Consider the following 27592-nt stretch of genomic DNA (forward strand, 5'->3'; position numbering starts at 1 on the left):
ATTGGAAGTTTGAGTGATTAAGTGTTACAACAGGTATATTTTCTTGCAAATCAGCCACTTTCATACTATGTTTTGAGGTTGTTTACTATGTCTGTCAGGTTGTTTACTGAACACCACCCTGTCAGTTTCTGGACCTCATCTCTGTAGGCTGACCCATCTCCTCCTGAGACAAGCTTGACCACAGTGGTACCATCCGCAAAATTTGATGATGGTGTTGGTGAGAGGGATTGGTGTACGGTCATATGTGTATATTGTTGATTTGTAATGGGAACACCTCAATTATGTAAAATAGATATGGCTGCAGTACACTTGGGCCGACAGATACTGTAAGGTAGCACATGTCTTCACTACTGACAAACACCAGCTTTTTTCTGTTTGAATCTGCACTGTTTTGGAACAGAACTCCGTATTGCCACAACTGAATAAAACTACACTGGCTCTTTCCTTGCTTTAAGCCTAACAAACATATATACATATAACAAACAAATATACAACTCAGTCAAACATATACCCACAGCACATACCCGCCGTAATTTTACTTAAGTTACTAAGTCCATCCTTGGTTTTAATACCAGGGCTTACACATGCTGACTGTACACATAGAACAGGTGCATGCTGACTCAAAGAGAGGAATGGGTTTAGATTGCCAGGAGAAGAACCAAAGATCTTGAGAAGATGGTAAACCTGACGGTTCACTTGCCACAAGAATTCTTTCCTGAGGCAAAGCAAGCCTCCAGGCCTAGAAACCTAGCCTGTCCAATGAGATGCTTGCACAGCCTCACCCTGCATTTGTACTCTCAAGAACTAGCAATTCTGGAGGAGAGCCTGAGCAGCTGGTTTGGTCAGTCATGAGTGAGTACATCTTTACCCAGCAATATGTGTCTGTCAGGGGAACCAAAGTGAACAGTGTGATGACTGACAGTGACAATTCTGTAAAAATAGTTAAATACCAGACCTTTACCTTTACGTGTTTTACCTGCACTGCCAGTTTGTGTGTTTGTATCACATTTTCTAAATTAATATAATGCAGACAATGCACTGCGGCTATATATCTAATGGAAAGGAATCCACATAGTTCTTTGTTTTCAAGTAAATTACCTACTGTTAAACATATATATTTTATCAATATTTTTCAGTTATAGTGTGAATGTGGGGCCATTTTAGGTGTTTGGTTTACATGTGATAATGTTTCAGCACCTCGTTTATAGTCATCGGCATTTCTCAGGCATGATCTTGGCAAAATTGTGTTTTCCCCGTCAGAGTAGCAGTGTTTTCTCTCTCTTTAATACCACGTATGGAGCTGTGTCTTGTCATTTTTGTTGTTGTTTGTTAACCAGTCGGCACTGTTGTAAATAAATATTGCAACCTTGTATTTCTGTATGTGTGTGTGTTAATATTTTTTTCCATAATCCATATATATTTGAAATAGGTCACATAATAGGCCAAGTTCAACTCGCAATTATGTTCTGACTATTCATATTAATCAGTCTACAGGCTCAATTTATTCAGTAATGTATAAGGTGATCTATCAACAATCAGTATAAATAAATAGTTTTGTATTAACTATGTGGACCTTGATATGAAATGCAGCCTCCTGGATGGATCTATAATAGATTTAATGGAGAAATGAATGATAATAAACAACAAAACACGATGTAGCCTGCCTAATAGGCTACCCTCTCATTCCATGGTTATTTGCAAGACGAGTGCTAAAATTACTCAATTTGCAATATGCAGTGCAACTTATGCAGAGTTAGCAGCACAACAGGCATGTGTCTGGTAAAACGTTGATACATTCGTCAAACCGAATATTCAAACAAAGTTTTGAAGCGGAATTTTGACGCAAGAATGTGTAGTAACCTGTGTGTGTATTATTAAACATCAGTATACATTTACATTTACATTTAGTCATTTAGCAGACGCTTTTGTCCAAAGCGACGTACACGGGAGAGAATATTCAAGCTACGAGCAATAGAACCTGGTGTAACAATAAATAAATACTACTTTACATAAGAAATATAACAAAATGAAATAAAAAAAGAAAGAAAGTGCAGAAATGTAACTGCTGTAATTGCAAGTTACGCACTAGTCGAAGTGCCAGTATAATTACCAGTGTGGGTAGAACATTAACAATCAGTATAACCACAAGGATATTCATGATAATAAGCTATTAAAACTACTGTACTATTACAACATAAGTTACACTATTGATAGAATGCACATAATGTAAGTCCTATGTTAAAATACAAGTCTAAGAACAGTGGATGGGGAGTAACTACACAAGATTGTGGGGATCCTCTATGTGCAGGCCTGTAGGCCTGAGAACCTCCCCCCTCCCTCGTGTCACTATGCCAAATTGAGCAGGGCCCCAACCCAGGGGTGATTTATCAATCAATAATATAGCTTATTGAACTTCAGTGGTACATGTTTACCCTCTACACTGCCGTAGTCATCTACAGGCTCCTATATCTCACGGTTCCTTCAAGCGTGCTACAACAATGATCCAACATCGCCCCTTCATGGATAGATTAAAGAACTACGCAATTACAACACAGAAAACATGCATTATAAGCCATTAACGCAGTTTAAACTTGCAGTTTTATAACGTGACTCAGCTACCCCCTGTGTAATCTATATATTGATTGTGCTACTGTTGTGATCAAATTGACTCATTTGATATTTATTTTTTTCTTTGTTCAAAACATGTTCTTAAATGGTGCCACTGCCTTCTCAGCTGTCTGTGGAATCCCTTTTATATCATTACGTGAAATATTTGGCTATGGCATTCCCAAAATCAGTTTGTTTTGTAAATCACTTATATAGTCATGTTTGCGTCAGATTTTAATGCATTAACAGAAGTGGTGATTTAAAAAAAATATGAAAGTCATGAATTTCAGACCCCTTCAGACGCTTTTGAGGTTTATTGAGGAGAAAATGGCATGTGGCCAAACTAGCTATCACCTATGATGTGTTGTGGAGCATGAAGGTTTGTTTTTATAAATCTGACACTGTGTTTACTGACACCGAAATGTGTGAAAAAAAATATAATTTTTTTTCTGTTTAGAAGTAGAGGAATAAAGTAATTTGGACTGTTAAGTGGCCAAACTAACATTCTACTGTGGGTACTAAAATACACACACCTTTCCAAATCAAAGTATGAAGGAATACAAAATGCAAGAGTTGGCTGCCTCTGCATTGCCAGTGGATGGGGTAATAAATGGACAGGACCCAAGGCAATTAGAGTGATGGAACCAGAGTACCGTGTTCCAGTGATGTCTGCTGTACTGAGACAACTGTGCTGGAGGAGGTGAGGGACAGGATGAAGGTAGCAGCGTGGCGTGTCCATCAAAGTGGAGCAAGAGGTCTTAAATCTATGGTCTACGGAACAGGCACTGACACTGTATTATACTCTGATACAGGCAAAAAGGAGGTTTTTTTGTATGTGCATGTTTTGAAGGTGCTTTTTTTTTCTAAATGTGTTCTGGTACAGTGGGTCTGTAGACTACTGAATGTTCACATCACAGAGCTTGCACATGCTAGCTTGCAGGCTTCGGCAAAGTGTCTGATATGCTACATCATCCCGAATGTCATTTCATTCTCAAGTAGTGACCCAGTCTTGCACCATCAGTTTTACTCATCACAAATATTTCTGATTGCTTGCCATTTTGCCACCACTTTTTTGTATTAAAGTGTACTTCTGAAACTTTAATGACCCTATCAAAACTACTAGCACCTTCAACTGTCAATCTCTGAGTCTCTAACCCCTTTGTTCCCAGGCAGTGAGGAAGCAGGGCCCATTTGTCTGGTCAGGCATTTCTAGGCATCTTCAACTGTATGTCGGAGGGCATAGCAGTCCTGAAGGCAGACTTCACAGCTCTCCTCACCACCCTGATGGACACAGGAAAACGGATCGTCATCTCTGGACCTCTCCCTACCTAACGGAGGGGTGCTGAGAGATGGTCCAGACCGCTCGACCTCCACACCTTCGTCCTCAACTTTGACCTGTTCTGGGAGAGGCCCAGCCTGCTGAAGCATGATGGTCTCCACCCAAACCTGAAGCGGAGCCAGGCTGCTCTCGGTCAGCGTGACAACCACCCTGAGGCATTGACATTCTGTAGAAAACGTCACAGATTCTTGCCCCCCAGGTATTGATTCTAATAATATTGATCATGTAAATGGATCTGGAAATGTTTTCTACAGGGTAACATATGGCATCACTACCTCAGATCAAGCTGCTTCATGTAATAGTATGGCATGCGTTGTTGTCTCTGGCCGTGCTCCTACTGGGGAGACCGGTGGCCGGTTCAAATGTGCATAACTTGATACCCATTCCACTGAATATGCTCTGAGTCAGTCCCTCTATCCAGAAAATATTTCAATGGCAATTCTGAATATCAGGTCCCTATCAGGCAAAATGTTTCTCATGAACGATCTTATATGTGAACATAAATGCGACTGTATGTTTTTAACTGAAACCTAGCTAAACATTAATGGGTTAGCAGCTCTTGTTGAAATTTCCCCTCCCAAGACTTGAGAATTGGGTTTGCCTCTCTGGTCCAGTCCTCAACTGGTTTAGGGCCTATAAAACTGGCTGGGTATATTTTGTCGCCCTTGGTGACCACAACTCAAAATATCTGCAGAGGTTGACCAGGCCTCAGAAGGGCAGGAAGGCATCAATCACTGCAAGCAGTTGATCCAGGAACCCACCCTGCACCCTCTGTGGGAAGAAGAGTAGAGTCAGTCAGATAGGCATGAAAACTCAATGAAACAGGTAACACAACAGGCACACAATGTGTAGAATGTCTTACAGGGACCAGCTGGGGTTGAGCTTGCTCAAACACACAGAAGAGCACCAACTCGATGACTAAGTCGATGAGGTTGATCCGAAACACAAACATGAAATGAATTACACTGGCCATCTCTTCTGGCGGTGTGTCTGTGATATGAGTATATTCTGCTTACATACCCTTGCCTCCAGAAGCTCAGCCAGAATGCTAAGAGCATTGTCAGGATTCTGGACATTCCGGACAACGCGTTCCAACCTCTGTTGTCTGGCACACAGCCTCTACCGTTTCCCACGTGGCCTGGGTTGAAGTAACAGCCTTCTCCCACACCGCCTGGACGCCAGCCTCAGTGTCAGTCGTTTCCCCACAGGCTTGGGTTGCAGCCAGTCCGTCTGGGTCCCGATCTCAGCAGTGTCCTTCCGCCACCTGGAAAACAGAAAAAACTGCGCCCACTGCTGTCAGTCAGGGCTGCTGCGCAGACAACTGGGCGAAATCCCAAACTGGCAAAGAGGTTATCATGGGTCTCCATTAAAACAATTTAAAAAGCATCAACACTTTTAAAAATAAACAAACCTAATAATCTTGTATTAAATTATCTGATGATAGATAACTTAGCTGGCTAAGTTGCTAGATAGCTAGCTAGTGAAATAAGGTTTGCCTAGTCTAATATTAATTTGCCTGATACTTGACAGTTACAGTTATCAAACCTTAAGTGAATAAATACCAAATTCAAATGTAAGTTCTGAATGTAGAAGTAAAATAGGTCAAAGTTGTCGAAGCAAAGTCGCAATCGCAGTTAGTCAAGGGGGTTGTCCAAGAACAACTGAGCGACCAGTGCTTTTTTTTTTAATGTTCTACTTCTTGAAGTTCTGGAGTTTCTGGAGTTTCTACTTCCACAATTCGTGACGTTATCTGTTATTAATCTTTATAATTGATGAACAGTTTAATCATCATTATTTGCCCTTTAAATAATAATAATAATAAATAATAAATTACATACGCTACTGTTCATTTCATAACAATTAGGTTTTTCAAATTTTTTTGGTCAGTTTATTTAATTAACTCCTAATGAATTTGTGCTTGAAAAGGGCTTGATTTCTTTTGTTTTGTTTTGTTTTGAACTTAAAATAGCAGTTCACTACTTCACTCATCAGGATGGTTGATTTAGACAGCAAATGACAAGCATGTTTGGTTTGGTAGCTGGCCGTGGTCCTGGGATGCCAATAGCAGAGATTCGGTGAGCTCCCTCTATGGATAAGGGGTAGCTCAGAACCACTAGTGAAATGGAGGAGAAGATGGGATGATTAGCTTTGCCGAAGCGCGTGATACAGGAAGAGGTGAGGCAAGTTTAAATATCCTGGAATCCAAAAGTGGGCTGAGTGACAGCACAGTCATCCTCATGGTCTCTCACAAACTCTGTTTAGAAAACATCATGCTGGAGTTTAAAAGGCACGCAAAAACCTTGCAAACACCACCAACCTCCCAGTCGGCAGTGGTAAATGCTTGCTAACATGCAAAATGGTCTCATGTGGTGATATAGTTGCCAATGTTGTGCTGTGAAAGTTTTTCCTACATTTTCTTACACATCCCCGGCCTGCAAATGTAGGATGTCCTTGAGCAAGAGAGAGAGAGAGAGCTGTATGTCACTTCTGTCACCAATTCAATATATGTAGATGGTGTGACCCTAGATTAGACCATAAAATAATACAGACAGGAATTTGTTGCCAATTGTGTCTACATTTAGTACACAAGTTCATATTCAAGTAACCAGACACTTCAAACCATTATTGTGCAACAATATAATTTTATTGTTGATGAATATATACAACAATAGTGATTATGAATTCTGTAAAGGAGCATCATAAACATACGATTGACTGCAACCTTTAACCTAATTACGTTATTTTAGTAATAATGTTATGTTTCAAATGAGGACTGAATGATGGGCCTGAGTGGAGTAACCTTGAGCATATCTTTCAGGAGGGACAGGCTCCGATGTCACTCACTATGAAGGGCTCACTGTGGCACCTCAATACACCCACCTCACACTCTGACATGGAGACGCGCACGCCGGTCCCCCCAAGAGCCACACACAGAAGCCCAACAGCCTCTGGACACTCCTGGGGTTCTCGGCACACGCAGCCCAGACCTGAAACCCCACCAAAACAACACAGTTAAGACAGAGCAAAAAAAAGAAAGAAAGAAAGACAGAAAATGAAAACACTAAAAATGGCAGCATGAAGTTCTCAACTTACCCACGCACTTCTCCCATGGTCGACAATCTTGACAGGAGGTGAAGTTCTGTTTGGGCCAGTCACAGGAGCTGTCATTGAGGAGAGTGTAACTCCTGCCCAGACACTGCAGGGCACCCAGCTGGCACACGCCCACCTGGCTCACTCTGCCCCTCAGCAGGGAGGCACACACTGGGAAAGAAGCCCTGAACAGCCAGGAGGAATACTTGTCACTTGGGAAATCATGTTTCTAATATTGCACTACTACAAATGGGTGTTTTTCACAGCTTGCAATATAGAAAAACAACACAATTAATGGTGGGCCACAACAAATCTGTCAGTACTGTAAGAGATTTGTAAGTACCAATGATTAACAAATGAAATTACTCAATGAGTTACTCAATAAGTTTTGCTCTCATTTTTTCCTATTATACATCTCTCACACCTTCAATACATTTGCACAGATGCTTCATGGGTGTACTTAATCTGACATACTTAACATGAATGTATTTCACGCTGCTGTACCCGCTATGCTGGATGAGAGACTCACTCGCATTGTGATGGCAGTTTGCATACACACTGCTCCTTTCCTCGGGTCTCCCAAGGTTTACACCGCAGGGCCGGAGGGACTGTGGCGGCTGAGACTATCATACCAAAACACAGCATCATTTATACAAAATGCCATACCCAGAACAATATGAGTGAAATTCACCTCTATCATTGAATCATAAACCATAATCACTAACTGTCATAATTGCATGCACATCAGTATACTCATTCTGAGCGGGGGTGGGGGGTTGTGTGGGTGTTTCTACCTGACTGGCACTCCACACCCTCTACTGGAGGAGACCACAAGAGACTGGAGCTGCAGGCCACCTCAGGCACCCCCACCCTCTGCATCCCGGCAGGACAGCTCAGGGACACTCGATCCCCAATCTGATAGGTGGACTTCACAAGGGAGCCAATCACAGCTTGCTGAAGAGGAGGGGCATCACATGCTGACTCTGATTGACAAAAAAGGATAGAGATGTGGGAATATTTTACAGGAAGCCATTTAAAGATAGCCAAACAATTCATGTATAAGAGGCTAACATTTTCCAATTAAGAACATTTATTTTGTTATCACCAGGTGGTGTTACTGAAACCCAGCTGCTATGAAAACCAGCGCAACCAACACTATTCTACCAATGCTAAAAACAGTTCAGCCAAAATATTGAAACCAAGTAGGCTGCTTCCCTTAGTGAATGCTGCACTTTCATGTCTTACTTTTGCACTCCATCTGTCCTCTCCTCCAGGTGAGGCTGTCTGTGCACTCAACAATCTTCTGCCCTTGGAGGTAGTATCCATCAACGCAGGAGTACTCCACCTTACTGCCCACTGCATACACATCTTTAGGGTTCTGAAACAATGAGTATGAAACACTGAGTTACATTTATTTGTCAAATGTATTGGGAAGATATCTACGACATCAGTGAGATCATAAGACTGTGAAACTCACCAGTACAAAGCCATTTCTCAGAGCAGGTGGAGCTTTGCATGACTTCACGGGTGCTAGAGAGGAGTCAAAGCAGTGTGGCTCCATCGTCCTGGCCCAGACACACAGGGGTAAGAAAAGAAACACACTACTGCAGAGAAGGCAGGTGAACCTGTTATTCACAGATGAGTGAAAAGCCTCAAGTGGTTTACAGACTTAAAGTGTGCAGTTGGTGGTTTTCCAGGATTAAGAATGGCCAAAGGTTATCTAAAAAGCCCCACTCGGAATATGCTTCATCGGTAGATAATGCATAATGCAAACTGTGTTTTGTCAGACTGTTAGGTTATGTAAACCCTCAATCCTAAAGATATGGTATCCTGTAAAACAGGATTTGAAGAAATGTTTAATCGAAGTACTGATAAAAAAAGAATGCTTATCATAAAATAAATATTCCATTTAATAATGAATATCTGACTTTGAAATGTGATAGAATCATTCAAAATGATCTCACAACCTCAACGATCCACCTCCACACTTGACACTGGGGATGAGCTATTTCTTGTATTTTGCTGAGCACCACATTTTTGAGTTTATTTCATTGCATTTATGTGATTGATGGATCGCTCGTGTGTAGATATCTCACAGAAGATAGTCCATATCAGGATCTTCACAGGGCTGTTCTTCGGAAGGTTGCCCTATGCAGTGTTTTCCTCCCAGTCTTGGTGAGGGATTATTACATGTACGTCTCCTTGACCTTTGACCTCCAGAACAAGATGTCCAGCTGGACCAACAAGACCAGCTTCCATCAATGACACCTGTGAGAAAACGCAAAAAGTTGGTCAACTTCCTGGAACTTGTGTTCCCTCAGGTTCAGTGTCCATTAGACCTTGTTGAAGTGCTGTCAACAGTTACTTCTTAAGACTGCAATGTATACTATTCTGTCTAAATTGTGTATTTTCCAACGAGTAGCATTTCTACCAGTGCATCACTTAGCAGACAGAGGGCACCAAGTGCCAGAGTACCTGGCTGCTCTCCTATGACGGAGCCTGTCTCACAGGCCATGCCGGACGTGCCCGCCTTGCAGAAGCAGGAGCACTGTGAGCCCGTGACCACCGGCTGCCCGTTGTTGTTGCAGGGGCGGCAGTGGCAGGCGTGCTGCTCCTCCAGGTACTCCTCTAGCGCCCTCTTCAGGTAGAGTTTCTTCACTCCTGCACACGGCACCTCCTTCACCAGCTCATACAGAGGCCTCAGCTGCAATCAGCAGAGATTGTCAATCAATATATGTGTATAACTGAAACAATATGTTTCACATCCACACGATATATAAAATAAGGTATTTTGTTTACAATAGGGTGCATAGAGTTGATATCACACAAGCTAATCTACTGCCCTAAATTAAATATTCCCATAATTGCTATTAATGATAAATTGACTGCTTATGTATTGGAATGCAAAAATATTGTACACCTCATCCATGTACGGCACCTTTGTCATCTTACACATGTACATTTCTGAGGCGTGGTGTTTACTGCATTTGTAATCCTACTGACAATGTTGCAGCACCTTTTGTTTAATAACCACAGGGAAGGATGACACGGAGCCAGCCCATTTCTTGAACTTGTCCTGGTTGTCACCAGGGTCTTTTACATTCAGCTGTTTCAGACCTTCAGCATACGCTAAATGACCTCCAACGGTGTTGGCTTGAAATGGACTCTTTGAAGTTGTATGACCTGTGTTGAGTTTAAATAAGAACTTATCAAACACATACAGCCTGAAGCTAAAATTAGTGTTATGCTTTGCTTTTGTATCTTTCACTTTTCTGTCACTATAATACAATGCATACATTGTTGACATGCAAGATGTAACTTACCTCGATTCCAGGACTGATGATTATAAATCGTGTCACATTTAGTTTTGCTGAATTTAAAGAAAAGAATCCGAATCACAAACTTGGTGCAATGATGGTAATCTGTTAGTGTCATACCTATAAGAAAAAGAAAAGCAGACATTGTTGTCTAACACATTTCTCTGCAGTTAGTGTTATTTTTATGGTTATTAATATCCAAAATATTTTATAGTAAACATTTGGGAAAAATATAAATAAGCATAACACTTTTGAAATGATAATTTTTTTTATCATCTTCAAATGTGCATTTTCTACTTCTCTATTCTTGACAGGTGCACTGTCAGGTCTGTTATCACCATTGCCAACATCAGCCAAAATTCAACCACAAGGTATTCAGGCGACATATCCACAAAAACTCACCCTCCTCTTTCACAGACTCAAAGTCAAACTCCAGCAGGAACTCAAACTGGCCTCCCAGCGATCCCTCGGACATGTAGTGAGTTCCAAACCTCTGGAGCAGACTGCGGTAGGCCGAGGCCTCGTACGAGACGGGCAGACTGGAGAGAGCCTTCCAGAACTCCTCAGATAGAGGGAGGTACTTGGGAGCGTTGTTCTGGAACTGAGCTACCTCCACCTCGTTCTTAATGATCAGCAGATGGTAGGACTGTGGGGTGGACCAAGAGACACGGGTTACATTTTGTCACGATATAACCATCCCATATAAACTTTACGGTCCTGTATCAGCAGGAGCAACATATGGAGGATGCCATAGCTCGCCATCACTACTCATGGCAGGTAAATTCAACTACATTAAAATATTGTGGTACCCCTTGGAATTAATAATTGTCAAGATGGCTCTCACAACATGCTATGAAAACAGTATTATTACATGACAAATACTGGCGATGGTACCAAGTCATTGTTAGTTTTATAAGAAATAACCTTTAACCAAAACTTAAACTTAAAAAGATATTGTATGGCATTGGTACTACGAGATAAGAGATGCAAGAGGGGGCTATCTGTTTATTCAGTCATTTCAAGTTTCAATTTATTGTTTTAGGCGAACACACAATCACAGCCCTAATGGAATATGACCAAAAACTGATTCTGATTCAAGAAAGGATCATTTGAAGTTCTCCAGCTCACAAATGTCATGAGGATCTTCATGCCTCACCTTGTCTCGCTTCATTTCGTAATGAGAAGTGAAGTGATCATGCCCTCCATTAGTCTTCATCCTCTTCTCGACGTGCTTTACATAAGACCAGGCACTGTTGTACAACTCATCTTTGAAATCATTCTCACTCGCCACCTACATAAAAACAGGATTATAGCCTACTCCAAGACACACAAGTGAAGCTGCAGTCGAAACTAAATGTTGTCTAAATACCTCAGATACACGCATACTACATGGTAAACACTGGACAGAAATGCACTATTTGGGTGGCATTTGATTTCTAAACATCCCTCAGCAAAAGTATCAATCCCTCAAATCCATCGACTACATATCGACTTCTTCTTTGAATGCACGTCAAGTGATGGGGAATAGTATGTTATTGCAGACTGCGGTGGTATGTTTACCTGAAAGGTGTACCTGAGGATACTTTGAGGGAGTCTGTAAAAGGACTTGTGGTCGCCACTGAAGACTTTCCTGCACTGACCACCAAAACTCTTAGTGTTAATGACTGGAGCCCTCAGCCTCTGCGACAATACATCAAACCTGTAGGTGCACAAATTGCATTTGTTGTTGTTTTTGCATAAAACCAGCAGGCTTTGTACACTGCAATAACAACGCAGCAGGCACTGATAAAAGAAAGTTACCTTGATGAACTGGTCTCATATATTGGAAACATGTTTGACACACAAAACTGTATGATTGGGTATGGGTATGAGATTGGGTATGACAAGTATGTTTCTTTCTCCTTGCTATGGCCATAAATCATTAAAAATGGGAGGAGAAGGAGACAGACAGGGCCAGTCAATATGTCTACTACAACACCCTTGAATCCACTGAAAAGAGACAAACCAAAGAAGATGCCCAAAGGAAAGGTTGAAAAAAAACAAGATTCATGATAGCTACATTTGAACAGTTTAAGGTGGCCATTGACACAGATATGGGAGTAATTATAGAATGCAAAAAGAAGGGACTCAGTGGCTATAACATCATTTTGAAGAGCTTTATACATTCAAAGAAAATTCATTAAACCAAATCCAAAAAGAAATTATTATGAAGCTAAAGGAGCTAGAGTTACCAAATTCATACAAAATGATCTAGACGGCCCAAATTAAATGACCAGGGTTAAATGAAAAACAGGGAAGGCCTGAGAAGCCATTCTCAAACTGTTCAATGTAATTATGAGAACAGGGGAGGCTTTTGACCATCTGGCACAAAGGTTTGCTACTAAAACTCCTAGAGAGTGATATAAGAGACTAGATCTACACCCTAAAAAAATAATCATACAAGGCAAATAAATGCTGTATTGTAAAAATAATAGAACAGGGTACAGGACTTAGGCAGTCCTAAGTGCTTTTCAACATATTCATTAATGAGATTTAATTAATCAATCAATCTGCATGTGCTAGACTTGTACTTGACAGCACTGATATTAAATGCCTTCTCTTTGCAGATGACATGATGCTAGATTCAAAAGAGGGGCTGCAGGAGAGTCTTAATGCATTACATACAAATAGAACTGGGCACTACCAACTCCTACTGACGAAACAAAAATAAAGATCTTTCAAAAGAGCATTAGAAAAAGGAACCCATTTCCAAACTGGAGATGCTGTCACATGCAAATATCACATTAGAACTACACTGGACTTGTTTCTTGATAAAACACAACTTTACAAAATCAACCCACCAACTACATTTTAGCCTAAGATATTTGATTCCATATGCAAACCATGTATGGTGTGAGCTTGGGGGGAACATGTGATGGTGTTGACTATAGACAGTGGGACACTAGCCCAACAGAACTACTTCGTCTAAATTCTGTGAAGACATCTTGGGTGTACAAGAACACTGACAAGATAAAGAGCAAGTGAACATAGAGCTCAGCAGATAAAAGAACATGCGTACCTAGTAATATTCAAACTTAAGGATACTGTATACAAGAGACAGAAAATGAGGAACTTTTTCTTCTCAAATGCATAAGATTTGGGTAGATCTACAGTGTGTATTATGTAACTTCACATATATTAACTTAGAAAGATGGTTTATCTATTGTTTGTTTGTTCTTGTGCTGAGGTTGTCATTAATCTTATCTGTTTTAAAATTGTTCATTAATACTACAAAATGTTAATATTTACACTCTACACAGTTTTAAACTTGAAGCTTTGGCAATAATTAGTTAATTAATTCATGCCAATTAAGCACAATTTTATTTCATTTCATTTCAAAGAGAGAGAGAGAGAGAGAGAGAGAGAGAATAGCGCGCTCACCCCAGGCCAGTTTGTTCCAAGTGAGGAGGGGTCTTCTGTTCGTCACACACAGTGTTACTGGTGGCTTCATCACAACGACGTTCATCCAGGCCATCTTCCTCACAGTCCTGGTCGCCATTACACACCAGGGAAGGATTTATACACTTACCTAAAACACACGTATACAGAGAGAGAGAGAGAGAGAGAGAGAGAGAGAGAGAGAGAGAGAGATACTTACACCAAAAGCTGAAAACTAAATCCAAAATACACATGCATGAAGCTAGGAGTCTTGTACCTGAGTTGCAGCGGAACCTGTCTCCACAGCCTGATTCCAGGAGACACTTTTGAGTGGGAACACAGTCTTGGGTCTTACTGGCCTCTCCTGAACACGGGACCCCCCCAAACTGAGCAAAGGCCTCAATGGAACGAGTCTGCTCCTGAAAAACAATGAGACATCCTCCGTTAACCCTTTAAACATGCCCTACGGTTTACAATAGCTTTTCAGCACTTTTCAGTGTCTGTGACTCTGGCAGCCATACAGCGATTCATACTGTCATTTCAAAAACTGCAACTGCCACCCTGCATATACTGCACCACCATGCTTAGCTGAAGAGGAACTAAGGGGAAATGATCTGATGAGGAACCTGTGTTTTGGTGCACCCATTACACTCCGACCAGTCTCCATAAGGCCCCCATCTGCAATTCACCTGTGGCACACAACTGAAAACAAACAGAGGATTGGTGTTCTGCCCTGATGTGAGCAGGTTAATGACACAGAGTTTGAGTATCAGATGCCGGGAAAGAGCACTAGTGTGTTTGTAGTGTGATAATGTTATGTATCTATTGCTTCATTGTAATTTCAATGATTTTAGTGTCTAAAAGTACAAAATGTATGTGAATTTATGAGTAGGTTACAGTAATGAAGACTCAGAAGAATACTTACTGCATGCGTGACAACACAGAGACAAGAATCACCAGCAAAATATAAGTCTTGGACAGGTATACCTTGAATATAAGAAATACAGTTCAACTACAAAGTGATATTGCAGTCATTATGTGGTTCAACATAATATTGCAGAAACCTTATACTCTTTTTATGATACTGCAAAATAATACAGCATGAAACCTTTTCATGATATGAATGTTTTTCTGTTGTTGTTGACCAACTGGCATGAACAAAAACAGGCATTTAATGGGTCATTCCTGTTTCTGAACTTTCTCAGACCTTCTCTTAAAACTCATTTGCTCACAACAATAATGTTTGTTTCTATACATCAACGTTTCTATACTGACTAATAAATAGTGTTTGTTTCTATACATCAACGTTTCTATACTGACTAATAAATAGTGTTTGTTTCTATACATCAACGTTTCTATACTGACTAATAAATAGTGTTTGTTTCTATACATCAACGTTTCTATACTCACTGATGAATAGTGTTTGTTTTTTATACATCAACGTTTCTATACTCACAGATGAAAAGTGTTTGTTTTTTATACATCAACATTTCAATACTCACTAATGAATAGTGTTTGTTTCTATACATCAACGTTTCTATACTGACTAATAAATAGTGTTTGTTTCTATACATCAACGTTTCTATACTGACTAATAAATAGTGTTTGTTTCTATACATCAACGTTTCTATACTCACTAATGAATAGTGTTTGTTTCTATACAACAACGTTTCTATACTGACTAATAAATAGTGTTTGTTTCTATACATCAACGTTTCTATACTGACTAATAAATAGTGTTTGTTTCTATACATCAACGTTTCTATACTCACTAATAAAGAGCAAAGAGAGAGAGACAGAATTCTTACCTCCATGGTGATGGCCAGGAATGCCAACTGTGTATAAATCACAATACAGTGTAAAAATGGCTCAGCAGTCCAAAGTCCAAAATTGACCCCAATATTTTCTATCTCTTAGCCATTGTGGCTCCGGGCTTAAGGCTTTAGTTGTCTGACTATTTTGCCTTTTCACAGTTTCATGCAGTTCCCTACAGGCAGTTGTGAACGGCAATATACTTCTGGTAAGGCAGTCCCACTAGTGATTGTGAAATTATTTGTTTAAATCCTAACACAAAGGTCACATTTCTGCAATTCCTATTTTTTTCAGTGGAATATATTAAGCTTTAAATGACTGGCCTATCACAAAATGTTTTTGATTATTGTATTATATTGTATTTTACAACTGTGTACAGGTATTGCAGTTAGCCTTAATGTTTATCACAAGTAGAAATTGACATTTTAAGAGTGAAAATTGCTATATGTTACACCAAGAGTTGCATCTTAATGAGTACTCCTGTCATTCCAGTTGCTAATGTCATGGAAAAGCCTGTATGGAAAATCCACTCCATATATTGCTAGCTGATTTCACTCTGCGTATTAACAAGTTAGCAAACATGCCACATGTGTCTGCAGACTACCTTCAAAGCATAGCAAGAATCAATTCATCAACTGATGTTCAACAATGTATCAAAGAATTTCAACAAAAGTCTTGACTTGATCACATAGTAGGCATAACAGTCAAAATGATCATCATGTTCTGTATTTTACAAACCTCTAAGTTAACATGGGTTGTTATGGTGACCTTTTGTATTTAAATGTCAGGGCTTTCAAACCTTTCATCATGCCATCGTAATACCTATGATCATCATTTCTATTGATAGCTGTCTTTCCCATACAGTGATTTGGGTTCTAACAAAGTTGTAAAAAACAAAACACTGAGGCTGATACAGTTGTCTTTTAATCTGTTTTTCACTCTCAACCCAGTCACGTTCTTCCGAGTTACCATAGAGTTTGTCGATAAACAAGGCTACATGTATACAATCATTTAAACAAAGGCCCTTCATCAAAACCATTGGTGCTATGTATGCTACAAATGGCATGATTATAGAAAGGTTCTGTAACAGAATTCCGAAGTAAGTTCTCGTCAGTTCCAGACTGTGATATATGTAAAGTCAGTATAACCACGTTGCACTGTTCACATGCATTGAATAACATACAAACCACAGAGGTGCAACATATTTAGTCCATTGAAATATTAGGTGTTCTGTTCCTGAATGTGAGGTGAAATGTCCCATATGTTCTGGTTGTAACTTCTTTGAGTTGAATAATTGAAAAGTGCCTAGAAATGGATGTGCAGCATTTTCCAAGGATCTCTGAGGGAACATTCCTGGTCAGATCTGCTGAATTGGTCTTAGGTTCGTAGCCACCTGTTTTTAGTTTTTTTTAACAAAGCCAAAGAGCAAATGTAAAAGTCTTATTATCCTATTAATGAACAATAACTGGGACAAACAAAAGAACATTATTTACTTTTTCACATGTGCACTTATTTAGAAAACTACACATATCCCAGAAATAGACCTGCACTACAAGCATCAAGAACATATCCCAATTTTGATCAAAAACAACCATGATAAAACATTTGGAAAATATTGAAAAGGTGGTATTTCTGAAATCAATATATTGTTGTCAACAGAATGTCTTTGCAGAACTGTAAAGAACTGCAAAAACGTGTCCAATGTTAACAAAGTAAAATGAAAAAAAAGCAATTAAATAATTCCAAATGACTCATTGCTTTTATTTAATTAACACGACTTACTTTAAAGTCTGTGCCTGTGCAAGCCCGAATGTCATCAGGGGACAGCCCTTCCCATATCTCTATGAGGGTGAGACCAGATGTCTTATCCACATCAAATACAGCCTGTAAGGAAGAGATGAGATGACATGTGAGAGAGAGAGTGTGAGTGTGAGAGAGAGAGAGCGAGAGAGGCAGAGAGGCAGAGTAAGAAAGAGACCGTCAGAGAGAGAGAGATAGAGAGAGAGAGAATATAGAGACAAGAAACATGGAGAAGTTGGATACAGTGTAGAAGTGAAGAAGTCAAATAATGCTGATCAGCCCAGACCTTTTCTGTGATGATGCGATCCACACAGTGTTTGCCAGTCAGGGGCAGACTGCATCTCTCCAGTATTTTGTGTTTCCCGCCCTGAGAGTGGGGAAAGAGGTCACCATGAAACCGGTCCACCACAGCTTCTCATCAGAGACACAGGGCACAAGGTTGATAGTGATGAAATGAGGTACCTTGGCAGAGTGCTCCATGGTGACCACCACTTTGGTCCCAGCGCTGGACACCAGGTCCATCGCCCCTCCCATGCCCTTCACCATCTTTCCCTGACACATGGAATAAGATACTAGGACATGATAATGCCTCACCATCACACACCACCATCACACATCACAACACAACATGTTCAGTTAGAGGAATACAATCATACATATATACACACACACACACACACACACACACACACACACACACACACACACACACACACACACACACACACACACACACACACACACACACACACACACACACACACACACACACACACACACACACACACACACACACACACACACACACACACACAGTCACCCACAACCACATGTTTAAAGAACATACAGGAATCATCCAGTTGGCGAGATCTCCATACTTGGACACCTGCATGGCCCCCAACATCGTCAAGTCTATATGACCTCTGTGAGAGAGGAGAAAGAGTTCAAGAAAAAATCGAGAGAGACACAGAAAACACAGAAAAAAGAAGAAAGGTAGGCAAAGAGGGAGGTGAGAGAGATGCAGACACCCAAAGAGACAAGAAGAGAGAGAGAAAAGGAGAGAGAGAGAAAGAGACAGAGTGAGAGAGAGGACTAACCCCCTGATCATAGCAAAGGACTCATCACTGGAGAAGTAGGCAGCCCCAGGCATCACTGTAACGGTCTCCTTTCCTATGAGCACAAATAAGAAGGGTACAACTTTTCAAACACAATCCTTTGGAGGTCTCTGGTTGTATCCAAAATGACTCCCATATTTGACTTTTCAGAGTCTATTGCTCACTTCACCTTACCAGCATTGATGAGCTCTGGATCCACTTCACTCTCAGTGGGATAAGGTCCCTAAGAAGAGAACCAGTGCACAGTGCAGTCATGGTCTTCACTTAACCTTCTGTCTATGTATTTGTATGATGTAGACTACTACCCTGTGGTGCAGATAAAAATTGTAAACTTATTATTACACTTAGGATGAACTCAATTTATAGAGCAAAACCAGGGTTGTGGGTTGGATCCCCAGCACTGTTGTGTTTTGAGTACACACATTCCCTTTGCTATAGGAGGCACTGAATGGAAGGGCCGGCTAAGTAACAAAGCTATGGTGCAGGATATATTTCCCCGATGTGCTGTGTTATGTTGTCTGTCTCACCAATCCCAGAATGCCATTCTCACTCTGCAGGTGTACAATGATGTCAGGGCTGATGTAGTTGCTTGCCAACATGGGGATTCCGATGCCAAGGTTTGCTTATAGCTGTTAAGGCAATGTGTTTCTTATGTAGTTATCATTCCAAGGTCAAGTCCTAGGTGGTCCTGGGGTTTACTATAGCACATGACAATCTAAACAACAATCTAAACAACTTTATGCATCAAATACTTTATGTGTTTTTTGAATGATGGATTGGATACAAGGCAGCTTCAGTATTAAGACCAGAAGGTGCCTTCTAATCAAACATGACAAAACAAACAAATAAATAGATATTATTGCTATATTACTTAACTATCACGTTCCACTGATATAAAATACATTACGTTACAATAAATACAGTTATATGAAACAAATAATATCATATTTTCAAAAGTTGCCAGAATAATGGCGAACTCTTGAGTGGTGGCACATTGTGCTTGTGTCCTGCCTGAAGGATACCATACATGCCATCCTCAAACTCAAGGGCAGCGCGCCGAATGATCCTCTCCCTTGTGATGTCAGACTCCTTTTGCGGTTTGGACTTGTGCTGTTGTTTTTCCGACCGCACCGTCCTTTTCTGTGGAGTTGGACACGTTCTCATAATTAGATGTGGGACACAGACTCAAGTTATATGACATAACAGGTTTTTTTTTATATATATATGCTGACCTCTATTCTCTTCTCATAGCTGGCTCCCTTCACAATGCGATCCACATAAATGCTGGGGACATGGATGTCCTCTGCAGCAAATGTCCCGATGTCTACCACTTCTTCAACCTGAGAAGGACATGTAGGACTTCAGTTGGCTGCAGGAATGCGCCTGGTGCTCAAGTGAAAGTGTGGTAGTAATACTGCATGTTTTGAGTTTTCATACGTAATCAACAAGTTAATGTTGGACACTACATACACTCAAAATGAATGTAGTCCATGTTTGTAATGGTGGCAATGACAATGCTCATGAAATAAAATAATGAACATAAAATATTTTGACGCTTGTGATACATTTTGGAAACAATCAAGCCAACCTCTGCTACTGTGACTTTAGCTGCCTTGCACATAGGTTGATTGAAGTTTCGAGCTGTTTTCCTGGCAAAAGAGAGGCAAAAGGTTGTGGACAAATACTGACAACTACTGGATTTTACATGTAGTGACAGAAGATTTCATTCATCTTTACAATCTCTTTTATTTGTATCTAATTACTTGATAGATTGGTCACTAGTCTCTATGGTCACCATAAGCCGCACCATGCTTAAAACCAGACACCTCCTACCTGAAGACTAGGTTTCCGGCCTTGTCACATTTCCAGGCCTTGATCAGAGCAAAGTCACCAGTGATGGCTTTTTCCATGACATAATGCCTGCCATTGAACTCCTGCACCTGTGATCAGAGATGAAAGTGAGTCTCTCAGGAAACCGAGGCTGTTTTCCCCTCACTCTATTCCTTATAGAAGCTTAAATATTATATATTTGTTGTATATAATACTTTCAAATAAAAATGGCACTGTGATTAAAATGACTATATCTGATCATTTGAATGGACTCCCAGCCCCACCTCTCTCCTCTCGCTGGCAATAGCCACACTGCCATCCTTATTGTACTTGATAGGAGCTCCTCCCTCCTGGACCAGTGTGCCGTAACCGGTGGCCGTGAAGAATGCAGGGATGCCTGCCCCTCCAGCTCGTACCCTCTCTGCCAACGTGCCCTACAGGAGAACAACATACTGGCGGTGAGTGTGTATGTGTGTGTGTGGTGTGTGTGTGGGTGAGTGAGTGTGTAAGTGATTGTGGGTGTGTATATTACCTGAGGAGTCAGCTCCACCTCCAGCTCTCCACACAAATACTGTCTCTCAAATTCGGCATTTTCCCCGACATACGACGAGATCATCCTCTTGATTTGCTTTGTTCTTAGCAAAAGGCCGAGGCCAAAGTTATCCACTCTGAAACACGCGTGGATGTGTGAAGCACAAATATACACACAAGAGCTGACCTCACCCTCACAGATTCATACTTTTTATCATCTATACTTCAGACAGACAGAGGAGAATGGAAAATGGGCACTTCTGATAAATGCGCCTGTTTTGCATTTAAAGCGACATTATCAATGTAACATCATTTCTACATTTAATATATTCAGTAGATTAAATGTTTTTAAGGGGTTTGCATAATCATTGGGATATGGGTTGCTTTAAGTAATTCATAATTTCTTGTATTCGCTGCTCAGATAATTTTTCTTTAATTCATTGCATTTATCATTAGTGTTGTTGTATATAATGTGGTATTAAATTGTTTGTAAAATATTGAAAACAATGACTTTATGTCAGTGGTTATGACACATTGGTCCCTTGCACAAAACAAGGGCTGGGGAAGAGAATGTGGCTGTGCACTGCTGGCTCTGCACCACTGAGGTCCAAAAACAACAAAATGTTCCCCCAAATGTGCTTTTCCATGAAAAGGCATCATGCTCTGGCAGTGGGGTGGTAGAGTTCTAACAAGTTCTGTCTCTACTTAGCAGAGAGCCTGCTGTCAGATTTCCAAGACTGTCATTTCTCGAATAGCTTGAACTACATGCCCTGCGGAATTCGCAGAAAGCTTCTGAAAATGTGAGAAATGATTGGACATTTCTAGGCTTTGTTTGGGCATGTTTTGTCCCGTTTTACTGTGGACAAGCTAGTCATATGGTTTGAGAACTTCAAAACATATATTCATGTGGATCAACGTGGAAATTACAAATGTGGAGAAAATCATGAATGGATTTGAGGAGTTATATTCAGCGTAAAAATGTCTAATCAGGTTTCACACTGGGCTTTGTTTAGATTTTGGCACTGTAGTCAGATTATATGATTTGGCCACTTTTGGATTAGCTCACATTACTGAGACAAAGTCAAGATTATGGCAAGAGATTTGATTGAGATTTAAAAAGAGCACGTCATGCCAAGAGTTTAGAAGTTTTGATGAATGTGTAAAGAACCTGATTACTGGGGTTTGAAGCTGGGTTATATTTAATGACCATTAGATTCAGACTTCCAATAAACTTTAACTCTTACCCTGCATTGTTGCTTACAGCTGTGATACCTTTCACCCCTGTTCTAAGTAGGCCATTAATCAGATTCTCTGGTATCCCACACAAGCCAAATCCTAAAACAAAAGGACATGGCGAAAAATACATGATTACTCCAGGGAGCACCTCGTTCAAGGAAAAGAGTCTTCAGAGGAGGAAGTGCAAATCACAGGCAGGAAATACCTTATCATGGGGGGGAAGACTCATACATCCTGATTCCGTGGATATTTGTGTCGCTCTATTCATTTACCAGATGTTTGTTTAGTGTACTGAGGAGATGTAATCTTTGACACACATCAGCACAGCCAGACAAATGTTCTGTGTGTGTTTTGAAAATACAGATTTTGATGACGCAAGTCTACATTTGCCATACTGATCTATCATACTTGCACATTCACTCAAGGAACAGAGGTGCCATTTGCACACCGGTTAAAGACGTTCTTCATCCACATGCGTGCTCTCTTCATAGCCTACCTCCTACTAGAAGTGTGGAGCCATCTGGGATATCTCCAACGGCCTCTGTAGGGTCGCTGAAAAAACGTGCATTCTTGGCACAAGTGGTGGAAAAACAACAGCCAACAGTCTGTTGGGAAAAGAGTCAGTGCACAATAAACATATCTAAGTGTTGGGCTACTCCTGTTCATGACAGTAATGAAATCAACACACCATTATCCTTTGTAAGAAATGCTGTGTGAATCAAACATATTGTGTGACCTCTCAGTGAAAGTCCCATTTGAAAGGATGCTATTTGCTATCACGCTACTTGGATATAAAAAGAGGCAAACAGGTGATTTTCGCAGAATAGGCCAATTGTATACTCCACAGCACAGTAATCAGTAAATGCTGCTGATTGTGCCTCTAGATTATTTCTTTGGTTTAGTGAATCTGTGGTTTGGCAAGATGGCCAGCGAGCTCCCGCAGAGAGTCAAAGGGGGTTGTTTAAACAGTAAGTCAGCACACTGACACAAGTCCAAACTCCTCTCCTCTCCCTACCGGCACTGTCCTAGAAAGGGGAAATTGCTTACTTACGCACACAGATCACATAATGCAATAAGTGCAGGGCGAATGGAAGAAATCGGTGAAAGGTGGCCTCTTCTATCTTGTCTATGTGTCTTAACACTAGAATATCTGCATGTTTTTGCCATGTTTTCTGTGCGTTTTCCATGACTGAATGCATCATTCTACATCGACACACAAATGTGACTTATGGTAGGACAGAGCAACAGAATTCATTGGTTAGTTGCCAATGGTGGGCAGGGGACCCTATAAGGTGACCGTGTGGTTCTCATAAACTAATTATGTTATCAGGATTTTGAAAAAACTTTCAAGCAATAAATAATATTTCCATTTCGAATGGTAGCAGAGCTCAAGAATGTGTTGGTACAATGGATATTTATACACAATATTATTCACTATATTTTAAATCATATAAGATTATGAGATAAGTCTTACCTTTGCTTGCATATGGGTTCCTATGTCTTTTGCAATGAATCTGTACCTACTTCTAAGAAACATAACACATCTTGATAATGCTGTAGGTGACAGCATTGTCAGAACCATGGAAATGGCCTCCTCTGGATGTCAAATTGATTTTCACTCAAGTCTGTGCTAACGGTGTTTTTCAGAAAAGTAGGCAAATGAAAAGGGGTGGGCAGACTGCTGTCAATGTAGGCCAGGCCAAAATGGACGTTTCCTTTCTGACATTTGGTCACTATCCAATCACTGTTCAAATCTGAGTGCATAGGTGATGTTAAAACAGCTGACAGTTCAACTGGGTTAGCAGGCAACCCTTTAGCTCACATACAGTCCTGTTCAACAGAAATTATTTAGTTGTTTTGCAATATCACCCTGCTATACGTAACTGCTACTTTTGAACACAGATTTTCATGTGAATCCTGAGAGCAAATGTTGGTCGACGGTCTTAAAGTTACCAGCTAAACATAAAGGACCAAATGCTCAATAGTGTTGTAACTTCTACAGTCAAATAAGAAATGTATTTTGAGATAAATGCATGTAGATGTATTAAACCAGAAACAGAAGGGAATCATCACACTGAAATATGCCTGAGTGAAGGAGAGGACATTGCATGAGCCCTCTTTCCATCAAAATCAAATCAAATCAAATCAAACTTTATTTGTACGGCGCATTTCATACAAGGAAGTAACACAATGCGCCTCACAGTAGGAAAGAAAAGGGGGGGGGGGGGGGGGTTACAAACACTTGTAAAAAAAACACACAGATTTTCAAGAGATAAATGAATAAAATAAAATAAACGTACTAGCCGCACTGGCACCGTAAAGGACTACTCAGCACGGTCATCGTCAAACTAAGCTGCTGGGGGGGGTTACAAACACTTGTAAAGAGACACAGATAAGTAAATAAATAAATAAATGTTACATTAATGTTAAATAAATACATTTTACAAGTTACAAAACACTTATAAAAAGACACAGATTTTGCCAGAGATAAATGAACAGGAAATTACGTACTAACCGCACTGGCACCATAAAGGACTGCTCAGCACAGTTATCGTCAAACTAAGAGACAGCTGCTGGGGGGGGGGGGGGGGGGTACAAATACTTGAAAAGAGACAGAAATAAGTAAATAAATAAATGTTCCATAAATGTTAAATACATTTTACAGTGAGTGATAAGCGAGATCAAAGAGGTATGTCTTAAGTGCATGTTTAAAGGTTTCAACCGTTTCGGCCATTCTTAGGTATTCTGGCAGAGTGTTCCAAAGGTTGGGGGCATAGAAACTAAAAGCTGCTTCCCCATGTCTCTTTGTCCTGGCTTTTGGAACTGTTAGAAGTTCAGTGCCGGAGGACCTCAGGGATCTACTGGGTGTGTACCTTGAGAGCATGTCTGTTATAAATTCAGGTGCATGACTATGGAGTGATTTATAGACTAGTAGGAGAACCTTGAAATCTATTCTAAAACTAACAGGTAGCCAGTGCAGTGATTTTAATACTGGTGTGATGTGCGCTCTCCGTCTTGTTTTAGTGAGGACTCGCGCTGCTGCATTCTGTATTGTTTGTAGTTGACTAATGGCTTTTTTTGGTAGACCAGACAAAAGCGAGTTACAGTAGTCTAGCCTGCTCGTGATAAAAGCGTGCATCAGTCTTTCGGTGTCAGCCTGAGCGAGAAACGGTTGCACCTTAGCAATGTTTCTTAAGTGATAAAAAGATGTTTTAATTATATTTTTGATATGGGTTTCAAAATTGAGATCTGAGTCAAGTATGACGCCTAGGTTTCTGGCTTGGTGCTTGGTGTTAAGTGCTAGTGTTTTTAAGTGTGCAGTTAGTTTCTCTCTCTCGTTTTTTTCACCAATGACTAATACCTCTGTTTTATCTTGGTTTAGCTGGAGAAAGTTTTGTGACATCCATACATTTATATCAGAAATGCAATTTACCAAACAATCAATAGAGCTGTAGTTGTTGGGTGTTACAGAAATATAGAGCTGGGTGTCATCTGCATAGCTATGATAGTCGATGTTGTGCCTCCTAATTACACTACCAAGGGGTAGCATGTATAGACTGAAAAGTAAGGGCCCTAAAATGGATCCTTGAGGGACCCCACAGGTCATACAAATGTTTTTTGAGCTGTGGTCTCCGAGGGCGACAAAGTATTCCCGGCCAGTTAGATAGGTCCTTATCCAGTTTAGGACCGGACCAGTGAGGCCAACCCAATTTTCAAGTCTATCAATAAGGATATTGTGATCAACAGTATCAAAGGCTGCGCTCAGATCCAGAAGGGCCAAGACAGATAGTTTTTTGGAGTCAGCATTAATCCTGAGATCATTTACAACCTTGACTAATGCCGTTTCTGTGCTATGATTGGAGCGAAAACCAGATTGGAAGGTGTCAAATGCACAGTTAGCATCTAGGAAATTATTTAACTGTTTAAAGACAATTTTTTCCAGGATTTTGCTTAGAAAGGGAAGGTTAGAGATGGGTCTAAAATTGTTTAGAACTGAAGAGTCTAAATTGCTTTTCTTCAGGAGGGGTCTCACCAGGGCAGTTTTAAGTTCTGATGGGAAAATACCTGTAAGCAGGGAACAGGTGCAATGCTGGAAAATGGGTGCAATGCTGCCTTAGATATTACTGTGAAAATCGTAAATACAAGATGCTTTTGACATTAATCTCAAAGCTCTGGTATAACTTAGACACAATAATTATACGCAACATTCGTTTTTCAAATAGACAGATAAGAAAAACAGAGGGATGTGACACACTGCGAGAAATCCAAAGTTAATGATTAAAATGGTTGAAAAGCCACTGATCAACAGCTTTGAAGTGACGGAGTGAAACAGGACCAACCAGGTGGGCTAAAGTGGACTGCACCATATGAGTGTTGGAGGAGGGTGGGGGGTTGATGGAACATTGGAAAAACTGTCCTCAGTGAAGACAAACACTCTGCCATTGCTTTGTTGATGGTGGCAAACTAACATTCTGCTGAAAACAGAACATACTTCTTGCATTAAACCCACTAGTCCCCAGTCATCAATAGTACTTCAAATTATGTTTTGTAAACAAAGTTTGGGAGGAAACCACGGGGATGATTGACAGTTTCCACTCACCCCACTTACACTCTAGGAGATTTACATTTGCCTTACCCCTCTGGCTTAGCAAAGCCTCCCCCCTCCTCCCCAATTTCTCTACCGGTAGTAGCTCTGAGCTCACACTACCCATTATCCAGAGGGGGTATCAGTGGACATTGCACACACAATCTCCTCTCTCGGCGTCCTAGAACCATGGCTAGCTACCAAGTCAAACATGCTCACTATTAGCATTTACTAATTGACTTGATGAACTGCAAACAACCGAGGCACATTTTAAAGCAGAGAGTTACGATGTGCAACAGCAGCACTTTCTCCTCTCTGCTGGCTGGTGCTGCATGGCACTTTACATTCTATGTGGCCCACCTTTTTATCAGTAATATACCACAATACCAGGAAAACACTATAAATAATAATAATAATAATAATAATAAAGAAACACATACAGACAAAACATATAATACATTTCTCTGTATGGGATATGTGGCAGCCTTGAAGCTGCTCTGAGGACAGTTATGACATCATCATCAATACCGAATGAAAGACCACGATTTTCAAATCCTGTGAAGGACACTTGTGGAATAACCTTGCAGTCTCTTGATGTAACCTTGAATAGTGGCATCCACTGTTAACAACAACAAAACAACACCATTTTAAAACCCTTCAAACCTACTTGTGTGGTCTCAGTGGCCTGTCTCTCTGTGTGGATGCATGTGTTTGTATGTGAGAATGTGCATTCACATGTGTGTTGTGCACATGGTGCAGGGTGACTGTGGCACTGGCAGATTTTTGACATTCCTAACCCATGAATGACCTGGGCCTGGAATGGGTCTCACTACGGCCACACACTTCCCAATGTACAACCAAAAGGCCTAAAGGTTTATGGTAATGGCTTTATGGTTGCTTACTGCCATTTAAA

The 27592-nt window shown here is 40.5% G+C and overlaps 2 protein-coding genes across 3 annotated transcripts; both read right to left on the minus strand.

Annotated features, from left to right (window-relative positions):
* Positions 1–6568: 6568 nt before the first annotated feature.
* Positions 6569–15730, minus strand: LOC105913112 (complement component C7). Of its 2 annotated transcripts, XM_012842139.3 has the most exons (18): positions 15579–15728; positions 14696–14757; positions 14397–14472; positions 14048–14189; positions 13774–13921; positions 11914–12052; positions 11510–11644; positions 10756–10999; positions 10360–10473; positions 10053–10219; positions 9512–9740; positions 9133–9304; positions 8514–8601; positions 8282–8414; positions 7831–8019; positions 7566–7659; positions 7040–7221; positions 6569–6933 (listed from the first exon to the last, which is right to left on the minus strand). In XM_012842139.3, exons 1-18 carry the CDS (start codon positions 15582–15584, stop codon positions 6761–6763), a joined length of 2493 nt encoding a protein of 830 aa, XP_012697593.2. In that variant the 5' UTR covers positions 15585–15728; the 3' UTR covers positions 6569–6760. The 2 variants fall into 2 exon arrangements, with proteins under 2 accessions (XP_012697593.2, XP_042565407.1); XM_042709473.1 differs by having other exon boundaries at positions 13774–14189; positions 15579–15730.
* Positions 15731–16488: 758 nt separating this feature from the next.
* Positions 16489–23751, minus strand: LOC105913035 (succinyl-CoA:3-ketoacid coenzyme A transferase 1, mitochondrial). The gene is made up of 17 exons (XM_012842051.3): positions 23569–23751; positions 22591–22699; positions 22103–22193; positions 20860–20995; positions 20612–20761; positions 20331–20437; positions 20086–20146; positions 19730–19837; positions 19520–19637; positions 19025–19119; positions 18672–18720; positions 18480–18552; positions 18230–18305; positions 17845–17934; positions 17669–17749; positions 17365–17466; positions 16489–16975 (listed from the first exon to the last, which is right to left on the minus strand). The coding sequence occupies exons 1-17, from the start codon at positions 23674–23676 to the stop codon at positions 16940–16942; spliced, it is 1590 nt and encodes a 529-aa protein (XP_012697505.2). The 5' UTR covers positions 23677–23751; the 3' UTR covers positions 16489–16939.
* Positions 23752–27592: the final 3841 nt, after the last annotated feature.

The sequence above is a fragment of the Clupea harengus genome, chromosome 12, assembly GCF_900700415.2.
Source record: "Clupea harengus chromosome 12, Ch_v2.0.2, whole genome shotgun sequence".
NCBI classification, from domain to species: Eukaryota; Metazoa; Chordata; class Actinopteri; order Clupeiformes; family Clupeidae; genus Clupea; species Clupea harengus.

Excerpts from the sequence above, each read along its gene's own strand:
- LOC105913112 (XM_042709473.1), bottom strand. Across the intron at positions 14,473-14,695 it reads TCTGTGTTGTCACGCATGCA|TTGTGTGCCACAGGTGAATT; the intron begins GTAAGTATTCTT and ends GTTTGTTTTCAG. Across the intron at positions 10,220-10,359 it reads TCATCAGTCCTGGAATCGAG|GTCATACAACTTCAAAGAGT; the intron begins GTAAGTTACATC and ends AACTCAACACAG.
- LOC105913035 (XM_012842051.3), bottom strand. The coding sequence starts at position 23,676 with ATGGTTCTGACAATGCTGTCACCTACAGCATTATCAAGATGTGTTATG. Across the intron at positions 20,762-20,859 it reads AGGTGGAGCTGACTCCTCAG|GGCACGTTGGCAGAGAGGGT; the intron begins GTAATATACACA and ends GTTCTCCTGTAG. Across the intron at positions 20,438-20,611 it reads TTGCCAGCGAGAGGAGAGAG|GTGCAGGAGTTCAATGGCAG; the intron begins GTGGGGCTGGGA and ends CTCTGATCACAG.